At 41.1% G+C, this 25,700-nt stretch overlaps 1 protein-coding gene across 7 annotated transcripts in view; it reads right to left on the bottom strand.

The window, feature by feature from the left end:
- Positions 1-25,700, bottom strand: part of CSNK1G1 (casein kinase 1 gamma 1) — a 193,603-nt gene that overhangs the window by 119,044 nt on the left and 48,859 nt on the right. For 6 of the 7 annotated variants that reach the window (XM_075531485.1, XM_075531482.1, XM_075531484.1 and 3 more), the window contains exon 2: positions 4,904-4,943. The exons of the other annotated variant lie outside the window; for it this stretch is intronic. In XM_075531485.1, coding sequence (XP_075387600.1) covers positions 4,904-4,907 — 4 coding nt within the window. In that variant the 5' untranslated portion in view covers positions 4,908-4,943. The remainder of the gene's footprint in view (positions 1-4,903; positions 4,944-25,700) is intronic. 7 annotated transcript variants of the gene reach the window in all.

The raw sequence follows: 25,700 nt of genomic DNA on the forward strand, positions 1-25,700 counted from the left end.
CTCGTATGTCTTACTTACCTTGTCAGAAACATTTTTATAACCTAGAAAAGTAGGTTCAAATTTATAATTACCTGGAGCCTCAAGTGAAAGTCAAGTCTCCTGCCTAGCCTTTCCCCATCCCATATTTTGTCCTGCCTTCCCGAGCACCTGGATCACATACAGATGAATATGCCAGGCCCTAAAATGTGCCCAGGATATCTATGGACAGTAAATTCAAGATCCTACGTATCAAGAACATATCTAGAAATAAAAACACAGTCCGAAAAAGTCGCAAGTAGGGCCCCCTAAATCGAGGTGCCAGAGCAAGAACCTCAATTCTGAGTATAAAAACACTATTGTAAGGATACTACTTGTGTTATGACTAAACAGGTATTTATATGCTGCTGATAGGAGACTAAGGAGCCCAGGTGTCACAGGTTCCAGCACTGGCTGCTAACCAAAAGACTGGTAGTCTGAACTCAACGGCTACCTTACAGGAGAAGGATATGGCAGACAGCTTCTGGAAAACTTTACATTTTGTTTTTTGAAATCCTAAGGGGCAATTTTACTTTGTCTTATAAGGTCACTATAAATCACAATCAACTTGACAGCAATGGTTTGGGATTTGGGCTTTGGGTAGGAGTTGTTTTCTGGGATATAAAAAAACTTTTCCCCAGTTCTGTCTCCCTCAAAGATATGCCTAACCTAAGAGGCTGTTTGTCAGCACATGGTGAGAGTTCAGATGCTTAGAGATATTCTCCCTGAAGGCATTCCCCTATCCAGAGCACTGAAAATACTGTCTGGTTCACTGTAGGTGGGGCTCACACCCTACTGATAGGATAGTGATTGTTTCCCTGGAGAGCTTAGAACAGGTTCAACCTGCTCAGTGACATCCAGTGAGGCTGCCATCCTGAATCTAGGATCTGCCCATCTTGTCACATGTATCCCAATCCCTTCTCTTCCTATTGCCTTGTATACCCCTAGATCAGCCCTTCTCCCATTACTGTATTACCTATAATACAATCCCTTCCTGTGACGTATGTCTTTACCTGTAATTAGGGGGCTTGCACGCTCCCAAAGACATAAAAGCCTTGATTAGAAATAAATTGCTCGCTCTCTCTCTCCTGCCATTCCCACCTTACACATCCCCATGCAGACCACCAAGCAGGGCTGAGGTGAGCACACTACCATGAAATGTGTGACTCCATTTTACTCGTTCCTATCTCTCCTATTCTCTATTTCTTTACTGTAATCTTTATATATTATCACTGTACAATTGCACCTGCCAGGCCTGTTCTGATTTGTTAGGGTCTGGCTCCCCCAACAGTTTTTGATGTATGTGACCTTTCATAAATAGATCACCAGGTCTCTCTTGCAAGGTGCCCCTGGGTAGATCTGAATCACAAACCTTTTCTTTAGCAACTAACCATTAGCACTATGGAGGGACACCCATTATAGAGTCACTGAAAAGTCTATGGAGCCTTCTGTTCTGAAACACAAGGGGTCACTATGAGTCAAAATTGATAGCAGTGGGTTTGATATTTTGGGGTGTAAAAGGCCGAGCTTCTAACCACTAACTGCTGGGATAAACATCCACACCATATGTTCATCAGCATGCTGACTAATACTAATTTGCCTTCCCAGTTATTAAATCTCTTGCAGTTCAGATTATGTATACAGTAAGAAATACATTAAAAAAGAGCTTGCAGACACATAAAATTCAACAGACATGTCAAATTCAGCAGTCCTAATGGGGCTCGCCCTCTCCTCTTGGCTTCTACTTCCCCCAGCCCACACCTGAATTTAACCTTCTCCAGGGTTGTTTTAATGAATATCTCTATCTACCCAGGGACTCAAGCCACAGAAGAAGTACCAATTCTAATTCTTAACTCTCTCCATTCATGGAAAAGAAACTATTCTTCCACTGGCTTGATAACATAATCTCCTAACTCCTTTCCTTGCTTCCAGATTTCTCCCCGTAACTCCCTTTCTTCTATATATAAATCATGAAAGCCAAAGGGAACTTTCTAAAACACAAGCTGCATCATGGCACCTTCCAATTCAAAGGCCTCTGATGGCTTCCCACTGTACTTAGAATAAAATGTAAAACCCTCGACAAGGTTTAAGGTTCTGTGTGACCTGGCACCTGCTTATTTCTCAAGTTTCATTCATGTTCAAGTTTCACCTCAAATGCTAACTTTCGATTGTCTGAGGGCCCTCAGCCTGAATTTCTTTTATCTCTGTCTTCAAGATGTTAACTAATGCTGATCTTTAACTTTTATCTTAAATGTTTTCTTCCTCTGGAAAACATCTCCTGATTCCTCAATTCTTAGTTACATGCTCCTCTTATATGTTCCTTCAGCCCCCTACCACAGAATTCATCGGAGTGTACTGTAATTGCTTGTGGATGCGTGTGTTAAACTCTGTGGCGTGTATATTCAACAGCTCTGCAAGGCTAAGAACAGTTGCTCATGCACCATTTTATTGATAGGGCCTACTATAACATGCAGGGGGCGCTGTGGCACAGTGGGATATGCATTGGGATTACTAACTGTAAGGTTAGAAGTTCGAAACCACTGATGCTCTGTGGGAGAAAGAAGAGGCCCTCATAAACTGTTAATAGTCTATGTATTAAACCTCAACCAATTAAAAAAAAGAGTTAACAGTTTCAGAAGCCCTCAAGGACAGTTCTACCCTGTCCTTTAAGGTTCCTGTAAGTCAAAATTGACTCAATGGCACTGAGTATGGTAGTCACCTAATCTGATGTCAATTTAAGGATTAAGAGTGTAGGGGTGGAGTCTAGGCTGTCAATCAAGAAATAGCCAATGAGACTCCTGTGTGGGCATGGCCTTCTCCTGAGAATTCTGGGAAATCTGGAAGCTCCTCCTAAGAGGTAGGAGACACCTATCTCTCTCAGCTCACCCCCTGCGAAACATAGCAGCTGACAAAACACATGGACCACCCTGATGCAGAGACCCCTGCCAGCGCTGAGATGTTTCCAGTGACACTGGATCCAAAGACTTTCTACCCACCGGCCTGTGATCTTCTACATTTGGCATCACTGAATGTGTTTTGGAGAGTCTGAAGAGGATTTTATAAATTGGCATCAGACATATGGGCTAATATCCGACTTACGGACTTGATCTGGACTGGCCTGGGATGTTTTCTCCATATTCAATTGCTCTTGTATATAAATCTCTTTCTTATACACATAATGCATGTTTATGATTTTCTAACACAGTGAGTATAATACTTTCTCAAATATTTAGGGAATAAATGAATATACATAGTTGAATGAATGAGCTCTCCATCTTGCTTTTCAATCAGTAAGCAATTTAAAAAGCTGAAAAATCTAAACCCCAGAGGCGATTTTTCCCATTAGTCTGAGAAAGCTACACTCATATATAAGGCAAGTTTTAAAAAAATCATTTTATTGGTGGCTCGTACCAACTTTTACCATAACCCATACATACATACATACATACATTGTGTCAAGCACATTTGTACATTTATTACCCTCTTCTTAAAACATTTGATTTCTACTTGAGCCCAAGGATCAGCTCATGTTTGTTTTCCCCTCCCTCCACACTCCCCACTCCCTCATAAATCCTTGATAACTTATAAATTATTATTTTGTCATATCTTATACTGTCTGAAGTCTCCCTTCACCCACTTTTCTGTCATTCGTCCCCCAGGGAGGAGGTTATATATAGATCCTTATAATCGGTTCCCCCTTTCTACCCCACCCACCCTCCACCCTCCTGGTGTAGCTACTCTTAGCACTGGTCCTAAAGGAATCAATTGTCCTGCATTCCCTGTGTTTCTGGTTCCTATCTGTACCAGGGTACATCCTCTGGTCTAGCTGATTTGTAAGGCAGAATTGGGATCATGATAGCAGGGGGAGGAAGCATTTAAGAACTAGAGGAAAGTTGTATGTTTCATCATAAGCCGAGTTTTTCAGCATATATTTGATGCAGCTTTTGTAGTAAAATCAGGTGCCTCGGCTGATATTCGGATTGGTTTATACTCAAGTATATACGGTAATTACAAGTAGGATAATTACAATTACATATACCCATAATATTTTTAATGTATTACAATGCAGAAAAGGCTATTGATTAAAATGTATGACTCGATTTTGAGCCATCTTTTGGTGGTTTTTGGAGGACATGAAAAAATGATTAGTAATGATTAAAGAAAATGACTGTTTTAAACGCAATTTTGAGTATTCTAATTTATGAGTTTCTCTGGTTTTATCAATATTTAGCTCATATGCATTTGTAACAAAGGCACAAAATTGGTGAAACAAAAGATCAGTATTTGTTCAGTCTTCCTTCCTTCCATTTGATTTAGCTTCTCTACTAAGTAAAGAAAATATACTTCAGTGGGCTCAATGGCAGTGGCTTTAGATTTGCATTTTATATGGTACAGTAAGGAGTCATTTCAACATTTAAAGTGAGAAATGTTAAGATATTGGTTTCTTAAAAAAATCTTCATGAAAAAAATTCTAAATTATCAAGCGTTCATGAGGAGGGAAGGGTGGAGGGAGGAAAATGAGCTGATACCAAAGGCTCAAGCAGAAAGAGTTTGAAAATTATGGCATCATATATACAAATGTGCCTGACACAATGGGTGTATGTATAGGTTGTGTTAAGAGCTGCAAGAACCCCAATAAATGATTTTTTTAATTTACATTTTTTAAATGACTGGTTAGGATGATGTGTGACATATCCATGGAGTTAACCTAGACTTATGTGCCTTTTTGAAGATGAGAATATTCCTAGGTGAGGAAACTGAATGAAGCTCAAAGAGGCTGACACACTGTCGAGGTCACATAGTCAAACCTAGCCAGGATACCAAACTCTGAGAGCTCTTTCTTTGACCACATTTACCAAAGGCCATGTTTATATGCTCACTTACTTACCCATTCAGCCCCATTGAGTCAAAAATGTGCAACTGTCCTCCTGAAATAATAAAAAACAAAAATGTTTCAAATAAGACTACAAACTTTTAAATTTTAATTAAAAGATCATTTAATTGGGGGCACTTACACCTCTTAAAACAATGTATACATCAACTGTATCAAGCATATTTGTACATGTTTCCATCATTATTTTAGACATTTACTTTTTTTTATAAATAATTTTATTGGGGGCTCGTACAACTCTTATCACAATCCATCCATCCATCGTGTCAAGCACAACTGTAAATTTGTTGCCATAATCATTCTCAAAACTTTTAAAAAATCATTTTATTGGGGGTTCATACAACTCATCACAATCCATCCATCCATCCATTGGGTCAGGCACATTTGTACATTTGTTGCCCTCATCCTGAAAATATTTGCTCTCTACTTAAGCCCTTGGTATCAGCTCATTTTTCCCCTCTCTCCCCACTCCCACACCCTGCTGAACCCTTAATAATTTATGAATTATTATTTTGTCATATCTTACACTGTCAGAAGTCTCCCTTCACCCACTTTTATGTTGGCCATCCCCCAGGGAGGTTATATGTAGATCCTTGTAATCGGTTCCCCCATTCCACTCCACCCTCACTCCACCCTCCCAGTATTGACACTCTCAGAACTGGTCCTGAAGGGATCATCTGTCCTGGAGTCCCTGTGTTTCCAGTTCCTATCTGGACGACTGTACATCCTCCGATCTAGCCAGATTTGTAAAGTAGAATTGAGATCACGATAGTGGGAGGGAGGAAGCATTTAAGAATTAGAGGAAAGTTGTATGTTTCATTGTTGCTACGCTGCACCCTGACTGGCTCATCTCCTCCCCCCGACCCTTCTGTAAGGTGATGTCCAGTTGCCTACAGATGAGTTTTGGGTCCCCACTCCACACTCCCCCTCATTCACAATGATATGATTTTCTGTTCTTTGATGCCTGATACCTGATCCTATCGACACCTTGTGATCATACCAGCTGGTGTGCTTCTTCCATGTGGGCTTTCTTGCTTCTGAGCTAGATGGCTACTTGTTTACCTACAAGCCTTTAAGACCCCAGACACTATATCTTTGGTAGCCGGGCACCATCAGCTTTGTTCACATTTGCTTAGCACCCGTTTGTCTTCAGTGATCGTATCAGGAAGCTGAGCACACAATGATATGATTTTTGTTCTTTGATGCCTAATAAGGGATCCCTTCAGGACCTCGACGTCACATAGGCTGGTGTGCTTCTTCCATGTGGGCGTTGTTGCTTTTGAGCTAGATGGCCGCTTGTTTGACTTCAATTTTTAAGACCCTAGACCAGGTGTCCTCAAACTATGGCCTGCAGGCCACATGTGGACTGCCGAGCACATTATCCGGCCCGCCAGGTGTTTTTGCCCCATTTGTTACTTCAAAATGAGATATGCGCAGTGTGCATAGGAATTTGTTCATAGTTTTTTTAAAACTATACTCCGGCCCTCCAATGGGTCTGAGGGACAGTGAACTGGCCCCCTATTTTAAAATTTTGAGGACCCCTGTCCTAGACACTACATACTTTGATAACTGGGCTCCATCAGCTTTCTTCACATTTACTTATGCACCCGCTTTGTCTTCAGCGATCAGGTCGGGAAGGTGAGCATCACGGAATGCCAGTTTAATAGAACAAAGCATTCTTACACTGAGGGAGTACTTGAGTGGAAGCCCAATGTCCATCTGCTACCTTAATACTAAACCTATAAATATATGCACATATATCTATTTTCCCAGCCTCATATATAAATATATTAAATATGTACATGCCTGTATTTACAACTCTATAAATGCCCTTTGCCTCCTAGCTCTTTCCTCTATCTCCTTTTACCTTTCCCCACTATCATGTTCAGCCTTCGTTTGTGTTTCAGTAATTCCTCTCTATTACCATTGATCTCGCCCTACCAGGCCTCCTACACCCTCCTCACCAGAAATTTGCATCACTTGTTGTTCCCTTGTCCCTTGGTTTGTTAACAGCACTTCCTTTCCTTCCTCCCCCTCCCCCATCTCCCCTGGGTATCGTTAGGCCCATTGTTTTCTCCTCCAGATTGTTCATCCAGCCTATTTTAGACAGACCTGCAACATTTTTTAGTTACTTTATTTTTATTTTTTTAATCATTTTATTAGGGGCTCATGCAATTCTTTTCACAATCCGTACTTACATCATTTGTGTCCAGCACATTCGTATATATGTTGCCATCATCATTCTCAAAACACCTGCTTTCTACTAAGCCCTTGGTATCAGCTCCTCATTTTTCTCCTCCCTCCCTGATCCCCCTTCCCCCTGAACCCTTGATAATTTATAAATAGTTATTATTTTATCATATCTTACACCATCCGACATCTTCCTCACCCAGTTCTCTGCTGTCCATCCTCCAGGGAGGAGCTTACATGTAGACCTTGTCATCTGTTTCCTCTCTCTCCCTCACCCTCCCTCCACCTTCCCGATATCGCCACTCTCACCACTGTTCCTGAGAGGCTCATCTGTCCTGGATTCCCCGTATTTCCAGTTCCTATCTGTGCCAGTGTACATCTTCCGGTCCAGCCGGTTATGTAAAGTAGAATTGGGATTATGATAGTGGGGAGGAGGAAGCATTCAAGAACTAGAGGAAAACTGTATGTTTCATCGTTGCTACACTGCACTCAGACTGGTTCGTCACCTCCCCACAGCCCTTCTGAAGGGGATGTCTAATTTCCCCCAGATGGACCCTGGTCCCCACTCTGCACTCCCCTCATTCACAAAGCTATGATTTTTTTTTTTGTGGTCTTTGATGCCTGATACCTGATGCCTTGTCATCTCACAGGCTGGTGTGCATTTTCCATGTGGGCTTTGTTGTTTTTTAGTTAGATGGCCCCTTGTTTATCTTCCAGCCTATGGGACCCCAGATTCTATATATTTTGACAACTGGGCACCATCAGCCTTCTTCACCGCACTTGCCCATGCACTCACTTTGTCTTCAGCAATTGCGTTGGGGTAGGCTGGTGTACTTCTTTCTTGTGGGCTTTGTTGTTTTTTAGTTAGATGGCCATCTGATTGTCTTCAAGCCTTTAAACCCCTGATGCTTTATCATTTGATAGTTGGGCACCATCAGTTTTGTTCACAACTTTTGTTTATGCACCCACTTTGTCCTCAGTGATCAAGTTGGGACAGGCCAGTGTGCTTCTACCATGTGGGTTTTGTTGTCTCTCAGCTAGACAGCTGCTTGTTTATCTTCAGGTCTTTAAGACTCCAGATGCTATATCTTTTAGTAGCTGGGCACTATCAACTTTCTTCACCACATTTGCTTGTGCAACATTGTCTTCAGCGACTTCAGGTGCTCTATCTTTTGGTAGCCAGGCACCATCAGCTTTCTTCACCATATTTGCCTGTGCACCCATTGTCATCAGCAATCATGCCAGGCAGGTGAGCATCTCAGACTGCTGAATTGTTACAACAAAGTGTTCTTGTGTTGAGGGAGTACTTGAGCATGGGCCCACTGTCCATCTGTTTTCTTAATACTAAACCTATAAATATTTGTAGATAGATCTATTCCCCCCTAGTCATATATAAATAGATTGACATCTTTATATGTCTATATTTAAATCTCTATGATTACCCTTTGCCTCCTAGTTCTTTCCTCTGCTTCTTTGTACTTTCCTCTTGTCCCACTATGATGTTCTGCCTTCATTGGGTTTTAGGAATTCCTCTCAGTTATTGTCCTTGATCCAGTCCTGCCAGAGCTCCCACACCCTCCTTGAGACTGATTTTGGATCACTTGCTATTCCCTTGTCCCTGGGCTTGTTAACACCCTCTTCCTCTCTCCCACCACTCCTACTCCCATGTCCCCCCGGAACTGTCATCCCACTGTTCTCTCTTCTGGCTTGATTATTCTGCCTATCCCTTCCAGGTAAACATGCTATGTACTATCACAAGACTGAGTACCACCACAGAAAGTGAAACAATAGCTACAACAACACACACACACACACACACACACACGCTTATACACATAAACGTATGAATAGTTCAGGGTCTGTTTGTTTTACTTCACAGGTGCTTTCCAGTCAAGTCTGATGGGGCGCCATGCCCTGGTACCGCCTCTAACACGCTTATCACAATTCATAAATCCATCATGTCAAGCACATTTGTACATGTGTTGCCATCATCACTCTCAAAACCTTTTTTCTACCTGAGCCCTTGGGATCAGCTCATTTTTCCCTTCCCTTCCTCCCTCAGAAATCCTTGATAATTTATAAATTATTATTTTTTCATGTCTTACACTGTCAAATGTCTCCCTTAACCCAGTTTTCTGTTGTCCATCCCCCAGGGTGGAGGTTATATGTAGATCATTATGATTGGCTCCTCCACCACCACCACCTTACTCTTACCTCCTTCTTCCACACCTTTCCCTCCTGGTATCTCTACCCTCATTATTGATCCTGAGAGGTTTATCTGTCTTGGATTCCCTGAGTTTCCAGCTCTTGTCTGTACCAGTGCACATTCTCTGGTCTAGCCGGATTTGTAAGGTAGAACTGGGATCATGATAGTGGGGGTGTAAGAAGCAATAAAGAACTAGAGGACATATGTTCTTGACACAATGGATGTATGTATGGATTGTGAAAAGAACTGTATGAGCCCCAATAAAATGATTTAAAAAAAAAAAGAATGAGAGGAAGTTGTATGTTTCATCATTGCTACAATGCACCCTCACTGGCTCATCTACTCCCTGCACCCTTCTGTTTAAGGGGATGTCCAGTTGCCTACAGATGGGCTTTGGGTCTCCACTCCCCCTCATTCACATGACACCATTTTTTGTTCTTTGACACCTGATACCTGATCCTATCAGTACCTCCTGATCACACAGGCTGGTGTGCTCTTTCCATGTGGTAGACATGTACTTTCTATAGAGCTCTTGGTATCAGCTTCTCTTTTTTCCCTCTCCCCCTTGTGACCCCTTGATAAATTGTAAATTATCGTTTTCATAGCTTACACTGACCGCTGTCTCCCTTCCCCCACGTTTTCTGTTGTTCATCCCCCAGGTGGCGGTGAGGGTGTGGTTATGTGTCAAGCAGGCAATTGGTTCCCTCTTCCTCCCTCCTCTCCCCAACTCCCCCCTACCCTTCAGGTATCACTATTCCCATTCCTGTTCCTCAATTCTTTGTGTTGTGAGCTCTTATCTCTTATCTGTACCTGTGCACATGCTCCCGTCTAGTCCAAAGTGAGAGGAAACACTGGGGTCATGATAGTTGGTGGCGAAGAAGCCTCAAGGAACCAGAGGAATCTTGTGTTTCATCAGTGTTTTACTGTGTCCTGGTTGACTCATTCTTTCCCTGTGAACCCTCTTTGTGGGGATGTCCCAGTGCTTATACATGGATTTTGAGTCTCTGCTTCGACTCCCCTCATTCTCAACAATGTTTGTGTGTTTGTTTGTTTCCATGTTTTCGGTCTTCTGATGCCTGTTACCCTGTCCTGACCACACATCATGATCCCACCAGCTTCTTCCAGGTGGGCTTGTTGCTTCTCTGCTAGATGGCTGCTTATACAAACTCTTTTCTAGAGAACCTCTTAAAATTTATTTTGTTTTCTACAAGTGAATGTTCTTCATCACTTGAATCAATGCTCCTGCTGTGGCAAAATTTTCTCCAAGGGGGTCTCATTGTTTGCTTGTTTTTTATAGCTTTATTGAGATATATCTCATACACCATGCAAGTCACCCATTCAAAGCATGCTTTGGCATGTTTCAAAAATAATTTTTAAGCCAAGAGATTTCAAACTGGTGTGACTTGAGTTTGCGATTAGTGCAATTGATTTTTTTCCTTGATTCTCTGTACCTGATAAACAGTTATCTCATTGGTATCTCTAATTGTTTCATTCATTTGGCTACCCTGAGAGCTAGGGCCTTGAGAAATTTAAATAAAACTGAGAAAATGATTTTATGAAACTGATACCTGCTTCTCCTGCCTTTATTACAAATTATTCTGGGCCTGGAAAATATTCCTTAAATTTTATGGCATGAAAACAGGATGGTTTTTCAATTTTCTTCCCTCCGGTGGAGTTTTCCTTTGTTACTTTAACTTTGTTTTTCCCATTAATTCAATGCACTATATTTAATATTCTTTGGGAAGAAGGTAAGGTACATTTATAGTATCTTATTTCTTAGAAAACTTACTTTTGAACAAATGGAACCTGGTTTTATCCAGACTTTCACCAGAATAGACTTTGAGCTAAAGGGCTTTGTTTGCTTCTCCCAAAGCTGTTACATTCTATTTGTCAATTTACATATTCTTTTAAAATTTTACTGAATTGTAGTTACTCAAAGGATAAAAATGTGACATTTCTGAGAATACACAAAAGAAATATCCTCCTCACTGCCCCAAGGAAAGTTTCTGAGTAATGCTTTTAAGAGTAAGTGACCGCTGAAGTGATTACTTTCAGATGGCAATAACTACTCAGATTTTAAATTATTGAAAGTTTATTTCAAAATCAAATTGATAATATAGCTTTCTCCCTTTCATTTCTGTTATAAACATAAAATATAATACCTTTAATTTGAATACAGGAAAATAGTCCTTGTCTAAAATTACTTTTTTGAATGAGAAAAATTAAAATGACGACCTAAGCAGATAAAAATGCCCCTCTCCCCACCCCAAGATAATTCCATTCATATAGGTATGTATCAATAAACAGACTCATTAATGGCAAGGTTGCAACCCAAATGCTAAGAACTAATTACAGAACGTTAACCTGGACATCGCTTCTCGGCCTTTTGGCTAAGATCAAGTGTAATGTTAACCTGGTGAAGGCTACTGGGATGGTGTCGAGTTTAAATGAATAATGGGTGTGACATCTAATAGACAATTCTGCCATGTAAGAACACAGGCTCAACGGTGGTTCAGGAGTTACTGAACACTAGGTCTTTAATAAAATCTATTTTTAGATTTTATTAATAAAATCTATAATGGCATGCTTAAAATTATTTTAATATTGTATAAGCCACTAGTTGACAATCTCTGGTCTTGAAGTAAAATTTGACTACCTTATTTACCTTACTAAAATTAAGGATAAAAAAATCACAAAAAAAACAAACTAAAAAAGTAACCCGTTTAAAATAAAAAGTCTCTTGTTTGCCCTAGCAATTAAAAACAGGACTTGCGGCTGGAGCCAAAGTGGGTGAAAAAGTAAATGTGGTGAAGAAAGCTGATGGTGCCCGGCTATCAAAAGAGATAGTGACTGGGGTCTTAAAGGCTTGAAGATAAACAAGCGGCCATCTAGCTCAGAAGCAACAAAGTCCACATGGAAGAACACACCAGCCTGTGTGATCGAGTGGTCCCAAAGGGATCAGTTACCAGGCATCAAAGAACAAAAAATCATATCATTGACTGCACACCTCCATGATAGGATCGCTGAAGACAAATGGGTGCACAAGCAAATGTGGTGAAGAAAGCTGATGGTGCCCGGCTATCAAAAGAGATAGTGTCTGGGGTCTTAAAGGCTTGAAGGTGAACAAGCGGCCATCTCGCTCAGAAGCAAATAAGCCCACATGGAAGAAGCACACCGGCCAGTGCGATCACGAGGTGCCCAAGGGACCAGATATAAGGCATCATGCAAAAAAAAAAGATATAAGTGTGTGTATGTATGTGTATATATGTGTATATGTATATATGTATGTGTATAAATATATTATATTAAATGAAGGGGGAAGTGCAGAGTGGAGACCCAAGGCCCAAGTGTCGGCCAATGGAGATCCCCTCATAGAGGGGCTTAGGAGAGGAGATGGGTTAATTAGGGTGTGAGGTAGTATCGATGAAGAACACAGCTTTCCCCCAGATCCTGGATGCTTCCTCCCCCCAACTACCATGATCCGAATTCTACCTTGCAGGGCTGGATAGGACAGAGGCTGTACACTGGTACATATGAGGGCTGGAGGTACAGGGAATCCAGGGTGGATGATACCTTCAGGACCAAGGGCGTGAGGGACGATGCTGGGAGAGTGGAGGGTGAGTGGGTTGGAAAGGGGGAAGTGATTACAAGGATCCACATGTGACCTCTTCCCTGGGAGAGGGACAGCAGAGAAGGGGGGAAGGGAGACCCCGGATAGGGCAAGATATGACAAAATAACGAGGTATAAATTACCAAGGGCATATGAGGGAGGGGGGAAAGGGGAGGGAGGGGGAGGAAAAAAAAAAAAAAGAGGACCTGATGCAAGGGGCTTAAGTGGAGAGCAAACGCCTTGAGAATGATTGGGGCAGGGAATGTATGGATGTGCTTTATACAATTGATGTATGTATATGTATGGATTGTGCTAAGAGTTGTTTGAGTCCCTAATAAAATGTAAAAGAAGAAAAGAGAAAAAAAATGATTAGGGCAAAGACTGTACAGATGTGCTTTATACAATTGATGTATGTATATGTATGAACTGTGAAAAGAATTGTATCAGCCCCAATAAATTGTTAAAAAAAAAAAAAAGAAAGAAGTGATACAATATATTTTTTACACATGGTGAAAAATTAAAATTATGTGATAAATATAAACAAAAAAAACAAAACAAAACAAAAAATAAAAACAGGACTTGATATTGTGCGAGTTTGAAATAATTGCAATGCTTTCTACAGAGAAGTTCAGGTTGACATAAAAGCACTTCAAAACTCAAACTTGCTACCAATGAGGCAATTCCAGCTCATGGTGACTCTGGAGGACAGCGCAGAAATGTCCCTGTGGGTTTCTAACTGTAATACTGCATGGGAATAGAAAGCCAAATTTTTCTCCCAAGGAATGGCTTGGTGGTTTCAAACTGCTGACTATGTGGTTAACAGCCCAAAGCGTTAATCACTATACATCAGACCAAATTTTATTCCATAAGCAGATAAATTTAATTTCTTTATTTTTGGAAAAAATCCCTATTTCTCAATTTCAAATGTACATAAGAACACTTTAATGTATAATTCTGGGGAAATGAGCAGCATCCACGATAAAAAACACTTCTCAAATTGAGCAAGCATTTCCATGACAAACATCCCTTTATAAAGGAAAAAGTCACATTAAAAACTTATGAGCAGCCATGAGGAAAGAAGAGTGATCAAAGTCCAGGAAATCCGTTCAAAAGGCTAATGGAGCACATCAGGCTTCCCTGACTCTAAGACTAAAAGAACTAGATGGTACCTGGCTACCACCACCAACTCCTCTGAACGGGATCAAACTAGAAGGTTCAACGTAAAGTAGGAAAAAAATGTGGAACAAAACTCAAAAGCATAAAAAGGTCAGCTTTCTGGTCAGAAAAAACTAGCGGAACCTCGAAAACAGTAACACTAGTGAGGTACACACCTTAGAGTAATCAACAATTTATGATCAAAAGGGCAGTGTTTACCCAAAGGCAAAGGTTAGGAGCAAGAGGAAAGAAAGAGGAAACAGGGAGCAAGGGTTTGCAATGAATTAGATAAATTAGATGACACAAAATGAGCATGAATTACTCAGTGTGAAACTAATGACCTGCTTTGTAAACTTTCAATTCACAAGAAAAAGCTTTTAAAGGGGGAGGGGATAAATATAATATATAATATCACCAAAACCTGTGGTCAATACTGGCTAATAATGATAACGAATACAACTGCCTCAGATATTGAGCTGGGTTACAACCACACACTGCAAATCTATTTGTGTAAAGACGTTTGGGTAAAGCCAACACTAATATTGGCAAAGTCTTTCAATTAGGAAATTATTGAATCATTAAGTTTTTCTTGAGCAAGAGGGCTTAATATTGTAATGATTTTGCTTTTATTTCAATAAATTGTTGATTGATATTAATTAAAATTAATATTAACATTACTAACACTAATGTTAGTATTAATTAAGCTAATAAATTAAATTTAATAAATGGTCTTTTGTTTGGTCTCTGTTATTGTTGGTTTCCTACCTATATGAGATAGGCATGGGAAGTAAGCCTGAGGAAAAAGCAATGGGACTTATGATTCCAGAGGGACCTGGAGGGGGAAGGAGGTGGTGAAAGGAGCAGTGAGCAAACAATGCCATAAACAGGGGAACAACTAGAAAATTACAAGCAACAACGAGGAGGATGTAAAGATCCCAGTGGGGTGGGAACAATAGAAATCTAGCTGAAAGGAATTACTAGGAGGCAGAAGAAGGGCGAGCGTGATGGTGGGGCAGAAGGAAGGTAAAGGGAAACAGAGGAAAGAACTAGGAAGCAAAGCTATAGATAGAGGTATAAATATAAACATAGGTGTGTCTTCACCCTTGCAGCATAGTCACTAAAGACAAAATGGATACACAAGCAAATGTGGAGAAGAAAGCTGATGGTGCCCAGCTATCAAAAGATATAGCATGTGGGGTCTGAAAGGCTTGAAATTAAACAAGCGGCCATCTAGCAGAGAAGCAACAAAACCACATGGAAGAAGCACACCAGCCTGTGTGATCATGAGGTGTGGATGGGATCAGGTAACAGGCATCAGACAACCCAAAACAAACAAACAAAAAAACATATTGTTGAGAATGAAGGGGGGAGTTGGAGCAGAGACCCAAAACCCATCTGTAGACAATAGGATATCTGCTCACAGAAGGGTTGCAAGAAAGGGATAGGTCAACCAGGGTGAAATATGGCACTGATAAAACACACAATATTCCTCTGGTTCCTCGAGGCTTCTTCACCCTCCACTATCATGACCTGCCTTTCACTGTGAGCTAGACCGGAGCATGTACACAAGAGCTCACGACACACAGAATCCAGGTACAGGTGTGAGTAGTGATACAGGTAGGTGGGGACGGACCGCAGGGGAGGAAGGAGAAATCAACTGCAAAGATGAATACATAACCATCCCTGCCCACCTGCCAAGGGGACGAACAACAGAAACCATGGGGGAAGGGAGGCAGAGGTCAGTGTAAGATATGAAAATAATGTGTTAGTCTGGGTACATTAGAGAAACAAATCCACAGAAACTCATGTATAAGAGAGAGTTTTTTATATAAAGGGTAAGTACACATAAAAAAAAAAAACCAAACAGAAACATCCCAACCCAGTGCTGCCCAAGCCTACAAGTCCAACATTAGCCCTTATGTCCAACACCAATCCACAAAGTCCTCCTCCATCTCACAAAACACACACTATGATGCCAACTGCAGGAGAAAAGCCGAATCAGTGAATGTGTAGGCATCTCAGAGCTGGCAGGGGTCTCCATACAGCTGCTCCAGCACCCAGGGCTGCATCGGGGTAGGTCCATGTGGCTTTTCCTCGGGGATGTCTTGCAGGAAGTCAGCCTTGCCAGTTGAACCAGGAACTGGCTAACACAGCTGCACCCTGGTCCGACCATCACAAAGCAAGAGACCCAAGAACTAGAAAGGTGAGGCTCACTTAGCCATTTATCCCTCCGCCCTTCAATTAACCCCACGTGTTTATCGGCCAGGTTGGTACAATAAAATTTAACTGTCTCAAACAATAATTTATAATTTATCATGGGGTAATGGGGGGGGAGGGAAAGGAGGAAAAAGAGAGGGGCTGAAGCCAAAGGCTCAAATAGAAAGCAAATGTTTAGAAAATAGTGATGACAACATATGTACAAATATGCTTGATACAATTGATGTGTGGATTGTTTTAAGAGCTGGAAGAGGGCCCAAATAAAGTGATCCTTTAATTAAAAAGAAACCATTTGTGGGGCTCTTACAGCTCTTATAACAATCTATACATCAATTGTATTAAGCACATTTGTACATATACTGCCATCATTTCCAAAATATTTTCTTTCTACTTTTTTTCCTTTCTACTTGAGCCTAGGTATCAGCTCCTTTTTTCCTCCTCCCTCCTCCACCCTCCCACAATCATGAATCATTGAAACTTTATAAATTATATTACACTGTCCGCTGTCTCCCATCACCCGCGTTTCTGTTTTACACCAGCGGGGAGGGGGATTATTGCTGTACATCGATCATTGTGATCAGTTCTCCCCTTCTCCCCGCACCTTCCCCTTTCCTACCCACATGGTAACACTACTCTCATTATTGGTCCTGAGGGGTTTGTCTGTCCTGGATTCTGTGTGTTGAGAACTCTTATTTGTACCCGTGTATATGCTCTGGTTAGCCAGATTTGTAAGACAGAACTGAGGCTATGATAGTGTGTATGTGTGTGTGTGTGTGTGTGTGTGTGTGTGTGTGTGCATTAAAGAACTACAAGAATATTGTGTGTTTCATTGATGCTACACTGCACCCCGACTGGCTCATCCCTTCCTTGTGGCCTTTCTGTGAGGGGATGTCTAATTGCCTACAGATGGGCTTTGAGTCTCCATTCGAACCTCCCTCATTGGTATCAGAATGGTTGCTTTGGGTCTTCTCACGCCTGTAACCTGATCCCATGAACCCACTGTGATCACATGGGTTGCATGTGCGCTTTGTTACTTCTCTGCTAGAATGCCACTTGTTTAACTTCACATCTTTAAGATCTCAGACGCTGTATCTTCTAATACCCGGGCACCATCAGTTTTCTTCACCACATTTGCTCATGCACCCATTATGACTTCAGTAATGATCAATGATCTATCTGTCAGGAAGGTGGGCATCACAGAATCTGGGTGCACTGGTTCTCCTCTCTGCCAAGCAGGAGAGTGAAGGCAGGAGGAGGCGCCAGCAGGAGGAGAGTGAAGAAGGGATTGACTGCCAGTCACTCTTAGCCGCCAAGAGAATGTGTCGGCCCTTGCATGCGCTCTCCTGTGGCCTTTGGTCAGGGCTTGTTCCCACAGGAAAGCAGAGCGAAGTGAAGAGACTTTGGGCCCCTGGGAGCCCCTCTCCAGTTCTGTAGGTATTCAGGTTAGGGGGCATCTTTGTCTTTGAGGAGTCTGTTTTGAAGGAGGGAGGGAAGAATCCTTGCTCAGCTCTTGGCCCATAAGCCATTACCTCTGGAAGTTGTGTTTTGTAGTTCCATTTTCTGCCTATGAGATGTAGGGTAGATGCCAGAAGAGCAGGCTTGGGACTCAAGGTCTGCTTAAACTTACCTGGGCAGGACAGACCCATGGCAGGAGGTCCTCCCTGCTCACTTATCAACTAACCCGGTTTCTTTATAAAAGTCACCAAGTGAGCTCAGTTCTAAATGACAAGAATAATGAGTTAGAGGTCCCAGACCACCAGGATATTCTAGGGAATTTTTCCCATGGAATCAGACAGGCAGGGCCTGGCAGATATCCCTGTTGATATCTCAGATGAGAGCTGTACCTAAAGGTACCTGTTGTCCGACTCTGGGGGACTCCCTCTACTGCTACTACTTTTCTCAACACTGGACCCATCCAGGTCCACCATTCCCCACCACAGCTCCGTCATTCTAACCTTTTTTGTTTCTGAGCTCATCGTATTCTTTTAGAAGCCAGGGGGCGTGTGGAGGGCTGGTGGGTAACATAGGGAAGGTGAGTGCGCCTGGGTGAGGTGTTTAGATGCAGCGACATAAATTTGGTGGGCACCTGTGAAATCCATCACAAGACCCAGGAATCACTGGGAGATATTGGCCCAGCCTGCAAGGTGCCCTCTGGGTCAAACTTCCCAAAGCCTCCTTGTCCTCCTTTGGGCTGTCTGAGCTCTTGGGGCCATGTGCTCATCCTGCGGTGGTAGCACTGCACACTTTTCTCTGTCGCCAAGGAACCAAGAATGTGGGGTTTACGGTAAAGTTGGGATTTTAAAAATAATAAATAAAAACCACACACAAACAAAAAAAAACCCAGAACAAGGTGTTCTTGTGTTGAGGGAGGACTTGAGTAAAGGGCCAATGTCTATGTACTACTGTAAACTTAATCTATAAATATATGTGAAAACCTATATCCCTAGTGTTATATATTAATACATTTACAGATACATATGCCTGTACTCTATGAATGCCTTTTGCCTCCTAGTCCTTTCCTGTTTCCTTTTACTTTCTTCCTGTCCCAAAATCATGTTCGACCTTTTTCGGTTCTCTGTACTTCCTCTCAGGTACATTGCATTTGATCAAACCCCACCAGGCAAATAGAGATATAGTGAATTCTATACTTTCTAGTAAGTTACTGATAAATTACACACGGCAGTGACAGATTTCACATGTGTCTCTTGGGACCTAAATTAGGTACTTTATAACATTATATTAACATTATATTTTTATTGCTTTTTCTCAACAAATGACACTAAGAAAAAGTATCCTTCACCTTCTGAAATCCTTATTCCTGTACTCCTCTCTTGGATCATAAATGCACCTTTTAACATGGCATGTTCCTATACTCAGGTATCTTACTCGTGGTTTGATATAGAAACTAGCCTGTGGTTCCACAGATATTGTGTTCTCGATAGAACATGTAAACCAAGTGTCTAAACTAAGCTACTCAAAAACAAGATAAAATTCACTTTAATCATTGTGATATAAAACATTCTATACTTTTATTTGCCTCTTGCTTTTGTCATGAATGCGTTATCCCTGTTTCACTGTGTGGGTATTTATTAATAACTAGAAGGGTTCCTGTCAAAACTGACAGTACAGTTCAGTACAGTATTGAATATTTAACTTTTGTCCAATCTCAAAGAATTGTCATTATTTATTAATCAGTGATTATACTTGGGCATATAAGATTAGAAGATTTAAACTTTTATTTATTTACTTCCCTACTTCCTTCAAAAGGCGATTATGTGCTTAACCTGCCACTTTATAACTTACAAAGAAAAGTAAAAAGGATAAATTCTTTCTACCATTCTTAATACAAAGACAATTTTTATTTTTACCCAGCAGATCACATTTATTCTCTGCATTCATTTCACAAGGTAATGGAAAACTCAGGATTTTCTTTTCTTCTTTCTTTCTTTTTTTAATAAAAAATTCATTTTGGAGTAGTGGGGGCACGGGGCACTAACCCATCCAAGGGGAGAGTGTTGTTTATATCTCCACAGGAAAAGAGAGACCAGACTTCAACCCAGTGCTCCAAGATGGGAATGCAACATGCCGGCGTGGAGTAGGGAACCAGTGGAGAGTTCGGAGGGGCCAACCCCAATCCCAACTACTACGTGGACACTTGCCCCTCCCCCAGAAGAATTTATTTCAAAGGACAGCACTGAATATACAGCTCTGGAGATGGACATATCTGAACCGAACACACGGGAGCAGATGAAGGTGGAGGAAGAGAGAGTGGAGCACATCATGGCCCACCAAGCCTTGAGGACAATGTTCCCGATTAGAGAAGCCAGTCCACTGAGAGGACCACATGGCCGGCCCCACTATGAGACATGACGTCCCTCACTGACCCGTAGTCCTACAGGGGACAACATCAGAGACACAGAGTGGGAATTGCACCCGATCTGATCACGCCACACTGAGGTAAAATACTAAGGGGGTGCAACAGAACAGCAAGGGAATGGAGCAGCGAGGTCCCCAGGGAATGCCTAAGGTGGACTTTGGGGCCGGGGCATGGTGCCGCAACAGAATGGACTGGAAAACACTCCTAAAGAACAACAAACAGTCCTTGAACTAACTACAAATTTTTCTTTCTTGTGTTTTGCTTTGCTTTTGTCATTGGTTTGTTGTATATGGTTGCTTGGTTTTGCTGTCTTCTTTTTGTGCATGCTATTATCTCCACAGGTCTGTCTAAATAAGATAGGCTGGATGAACAATCTGGAGGCGAAAACAATAGGAAAACTGGCAGTTCCAGGGGGACATGGTGTAGGGGGAGGGAAAGGTAGTGGTGTTAACAAACCCAGGGACAAGGGAACAAGTGATCCAAATTGGTGTTGAGGAGGGCGTAAGAGGCCTGGTAGGGTGTGATCAAGGGTAGTGTAACCAAGATAAATTACTGAAACCCAAATGAAGACTGAGCATTATAGTGAGACAAGAGAAAAGTCAAAGGAAATAGAGGAAAGAGCTAGGAGGCAAAGGGCATCTATAGCAGTCTAAACAAAGGCATGTACATATATAAATGTAATTATATATGATGATGGGGAAATAGATCTATGTGCATATATTTATAGGGCTAGTATTAAATAGCAGATGGACATTGGGCCTCCACTCAAGTACTCCCTCAATGCAAGAATACTTTCTTCTATTAAACTGGCATTCTATGATGCTCACCTTCCTGACACAACCGCTGAAGACAAAGTGGGTGAATAAGCAAATGTGGTAAAGAAAGCTGATGGTGCCCGGCTATCAAAAGAGATAGCATCTAGGATCTGAAAGGCTTGAAGGTAAACAAGTGGCCATCTAGCTCAGAAGCAACAAAGCCCACATGGAAGAAACATACCAGCCTGCGTGATCATGAGGTGTCAAGGGATCAGGCATCAAAGAACAAAAAATCTTACCATAGTGAATGAGGGAGGGAGTGTGGAGTGGAGACCCAAAGCCCATTTGTAGGCCACTGGATATCCCCTTACAGAAGGGCCTCGGGGAGGAGATGAGCCAGTCAGGGTGCGATGTAGTAACAATGAAACATACAACTTGCCTCTAGTTCCTAAATGCTCCCTCTCCTCCCCCCGCCCCACTATCATGATCCCAATTCTACCTTACAAATACGGCAAGACCAGAGGATGTACACTAGTACAGATAGGAACTGGAAACACAGGGATTCCAGGGCGGATAATCTCTTCAGGACAGTGGTGTGAGTGGAGATACTGGAGGGTGTAGGGAGCGTGAGTTGGAAAGGCGGAACCGATTACAAGGATCTACATACAACCTCCTCCCTGGGGGAAGGATAACAGAAATGTGGGTGAAGGGAGACATCAGATAGGGCAAGATATGACAAACTAATAATTTATAAATTATCAAGGGTTCATGAGGGAGGGGGGAGCAGGAAGGGAGGCCGGAAAAATGAGGAGCAGATGCCAGGGGCTTAGGTGGAGAGCAAATGTTTTGAGAATGATGAGGGCAAGGAATGTACAAATGTGCTTTACACAACTGATGTATGTACAGATTGTGATAAGAGTTGTATGAGCTCTTAATAAAATGATATTTAAAAAAAGAATTATTAGGAATAGGTATATTGTTTTGTTAAGTGATAGTTGGAATTTGAGTACTATTTTTTAAATTATTCCTAGTCTGCTGTCCTTGAGAAACACATCCACAGATTTTTCTAATTCCATTTCTGGGATAAAAGTTGGTACTTAAAGCAGTTTATGATGAAATTTGTTGAAATGTGTTTTTACAGAAATGTGTGATATTTATAAAGATGTTATATCTATAAAAAGTTCATTTTCATATGTCAACAGTGATAATTATAACATCTAAAATGTATTGGGTCTTTATGTGGCAGGTACTTCCAAATACTTTAAAGAGAAAAATTCATTAAATCCATCTACAACCCTTTGAGACTGTACTATTTTTCTTATCATGTTCATTACAGAGAAGAAACTATGTCAGCTGCCAATGATCACAAAACTAGGAAACAGTGGAGCCAGATGCTCAAACAGCCTGGTTCACGAGTCCATGAACTGAAGCACTGTGGTTTTAAAAGCACCACAGTGATGATTTAAGGAGCCCTGGTGGGGTGGCAGATTAGATGGTGGGTTGCAAACCACATGATCACAGTTCCCAGTTCAAACCATCAGCTGCTCTGAGGAAGAAAGAAGTTTTCTACTCCCATGAAGATTTATAGCCTCGGAATCTCACAGGGTCAGTTTTACTCTGTCCTATAAGGTCTCGCAATGAGTCGGATTGACTAGAAAGCAGTGAGTTTGATTTTTCTGAATACTAAATACTACAGTTCCTGGAAGAGCCAAACATTAAAGTACTTGGCTGCTAACCCAAAGGCTGGACATTCCAGTCTACCCAGAGGTACCTTGGAAGAAAGGTATGGCAATCTATTGTCAAAAATATCAACCACTGATAAAAACAATTATACCCTGGTTCAGTTAGAGCCTGGGGCTTCTAAGCGTTTGAAAAGCCATCTAAGATACAACTGGTTGCTACTTGAGTAAAGAAGAATGAAGGAAACCAAAGATTCAAGGAAGAAACTAGTCTACAGGACTAATAGCCCACAGAAACCCCAGCTTCTCCTAACCTGAGGCTCAAAGAACTGTATGGTGTCTGGCCACCAGGACTTTGACAGGGTCCCTAGGAGTTGGACTTGACTTAACATTGGGTTTTACAGGTTACTTACACCAAGAAAACCTTTCTAGTTCTTGTAATAATAAAGGACTGAACCCTTTCTGTGACAAATTACTTTACACTGATTGATGCAAACTAGCCATTGATTCAATTCTGAGTCCCAGCAACCCTACAGGAAAGAGTAGAAGTGCCACCTTTGGGTGTTTGAGGCTGTAAATCTTTACAGGGGCAGAAAACCTCCCCTCTTCACCCGAGGAATAGCTGGTGGGTTTGAAATGCTGACCTTGGGGTTAGTAACCCAACTTGTAACCCAGTATGCCACCAAGGCTCCTTCAACCATCTAGTAAGTATTCTTAACCTCACTTTACCAGTAGGAGATACAAGGTTTAGAGACATTAAATAACTTGTCTTATTTATACCCTTCAGTTAACAGAAAGAATTCAGTCAAACTTGGCTTGATTCCAAAGTTCCTAGATGCAAAATGTCATGTCGCATGATCCCTCACAAAATTCATCATTAATAAGAACACATGCACCTCAGTTTTCAGTTATTCCCCCTTTTTAAAATTAATCATTGTATTGAAATGCCCTTACAAGTCTTATGCCAATCCTTCATTCAATTATATTAAGCACACTTGTACATATGTCATTAACATTTTCAAAACACTTTTTTCCTACTTGAGCCCTTGGTATCAGCTTCTCTTCCCCCACCCTCCCTCACCCTTCCACCCTCATGAATCCTTGATCACTTACCATATAAACTGAATTATAAGCCGACCTGATTATCAGTCGAGGCACCTATTTTACCACAAAAACTGCACTAAAAATGTGCTGAAAAACTCGGCTTACACACAAGTATATATGGTATATATTATTGTTGTTATCTCATGTCTTACACTGTCCATTGTCTCCCTTCACCCCCACTCCTGTTATTCGTCCCCCTGGGGGGTGGGCTACATATCCAACTTTGTCATGGGTTTCTCCTTTCTCCCCCTTGCCCTCTCCCCGACCATTCCCCTACCTTTAAAATATAGATTGAAAAAGAAAATATTCCTAATATGGTTGTGGCAGTTATATAATCTTCTGCCAACTTGTGAAGGGGTGAAATTTAACCTGTCAATCAGGCTGCAGCTTGATGACCTCATTTGGAGGCACTATGGAGATATATAGCTCACTGGAGGCGGGACATACACTCTCAGCTTTGCCTTTCTGCTGACAAGTCACATGGAGCTACACTGATTGAGCCAGAGCCCTGGAGCTGGAGGAGCCACGTGGAGACCAATGCCAGAGCTGAGATGCTTCCACTGCCACTGGATCCATAAGACTTTACACCCACTAACCTGTGATCTTCATGCATTTGGTGTCATTGCATGTGGTGCCTCAGTCTGAAGAGGAACTATAGACTGGAATTGGACATATGAGCTAATATCATACTAATGGACTCGATCTGAACTGGGCTGGGATGTTTTCTTAATATATAATTTCTCTTTTATATAAAGTTCCTTCTTACACACATAGGAGTGTCTCTAGATTTGTCTCTCTAGTCTACCAGGAGTAACACAATGGTCATGAAAACAAATATTTTGTTTTTTTATTTTTAAAATTATATTAAAGTTCCAAATTTATATCTAATTTTATAATATTAATAGATTAATTATAAATCACTGATATGTTGTTAACATATAATTGTTAACATTATTTATATTTATAATATCTTAATTTTTGTTTATGAACTAGTTATTTTGATAAACCAACTTATATCAATTACAGAGCTTTTGGATTTTAGTGTTCATAACTATTATAAAGGTGTTGGATTTGAATACTAACTTTAAAATCAATACTCTAATGCAGTGGTTCTCAACCTGTGGGTCACGATCCCTTTGGGGTGGGTTGAACGACTTTTCAGAGGGGTTGCCCAATTCATAACATTAACAAAATTACAGTTATGAAGTAGCAATGAAAATAGTTTCATGATTGTGGGGGTCACCACATGAGGAACTGTATTAAAGGGTCAAGGCATTAGGAAGGTTGAGAACCACTGCTCTAATGTTTAATGGAAAGAAGGAAAAACGAAAACTAAAAATTCATTCCTATAATTATATGATTTTCTCTAATTTAGGATAAGCCTAATGATCACATAATTTACCATCTACTACTGCTTCTTCAAGAAAATAAAAAACCCAAGTAAGCAGCCCAAATGTCTAATAACCACAGTCTCTGCCACTCTGAGACCAGAAGAACTAGATGGTGCCAATAAAAAGTTCTAGAGAAAGTGAAAGAAAAATGTAGAACAAAATTCAAAATCATGAAAATGACTAAACTATAGAACCTTTGAGACTAGACCCACACACCCTTCAGACCTAGACAAATGACAGATCTAGAATATGAACACCAACAAGAACACAGACCTGAAAACCATCAACTATTTGAGACCCAAAGGACAGCATATGCTGGCCTAAATTACCTAAAGGGATGTGTGAAGGCCAAGGGAGGAATGGAAAAGGTGCTAATTACATTAAAGGAATCCTAACTAAAGTCACAAAACAAAATTGTTGAATGGGAAATGAATGTGCTCTGTACAAAACCACAAAAATGTCTAAAGATTGTAAGCCTCTGTGTTTGTCCTACTGGTATTTCCAGAAAAATAAATACAATGATTCAGATTCCTGGCTAATATTATAAATACTACTTAAGAGAATCTACAAAGAAAAAAAACAAAATCAATTATGTACACCTGCTATTTCA

Source organism: Tenrec ecaudatus, chromosome 14 (assembly GCF_050624435.1).
Source record: "Tenrec ecaudatus isolate mTenEca1 chromosome 14, mTenEca1.hap1, whole genome shotgun sequence".
Taxonomy (NCBI): Eukaryota; Metazoa; Chordata; class Mammalia; order Afrosoricida; family Tenrecidae; genus Tenrec; species Tenrec ecaudatus.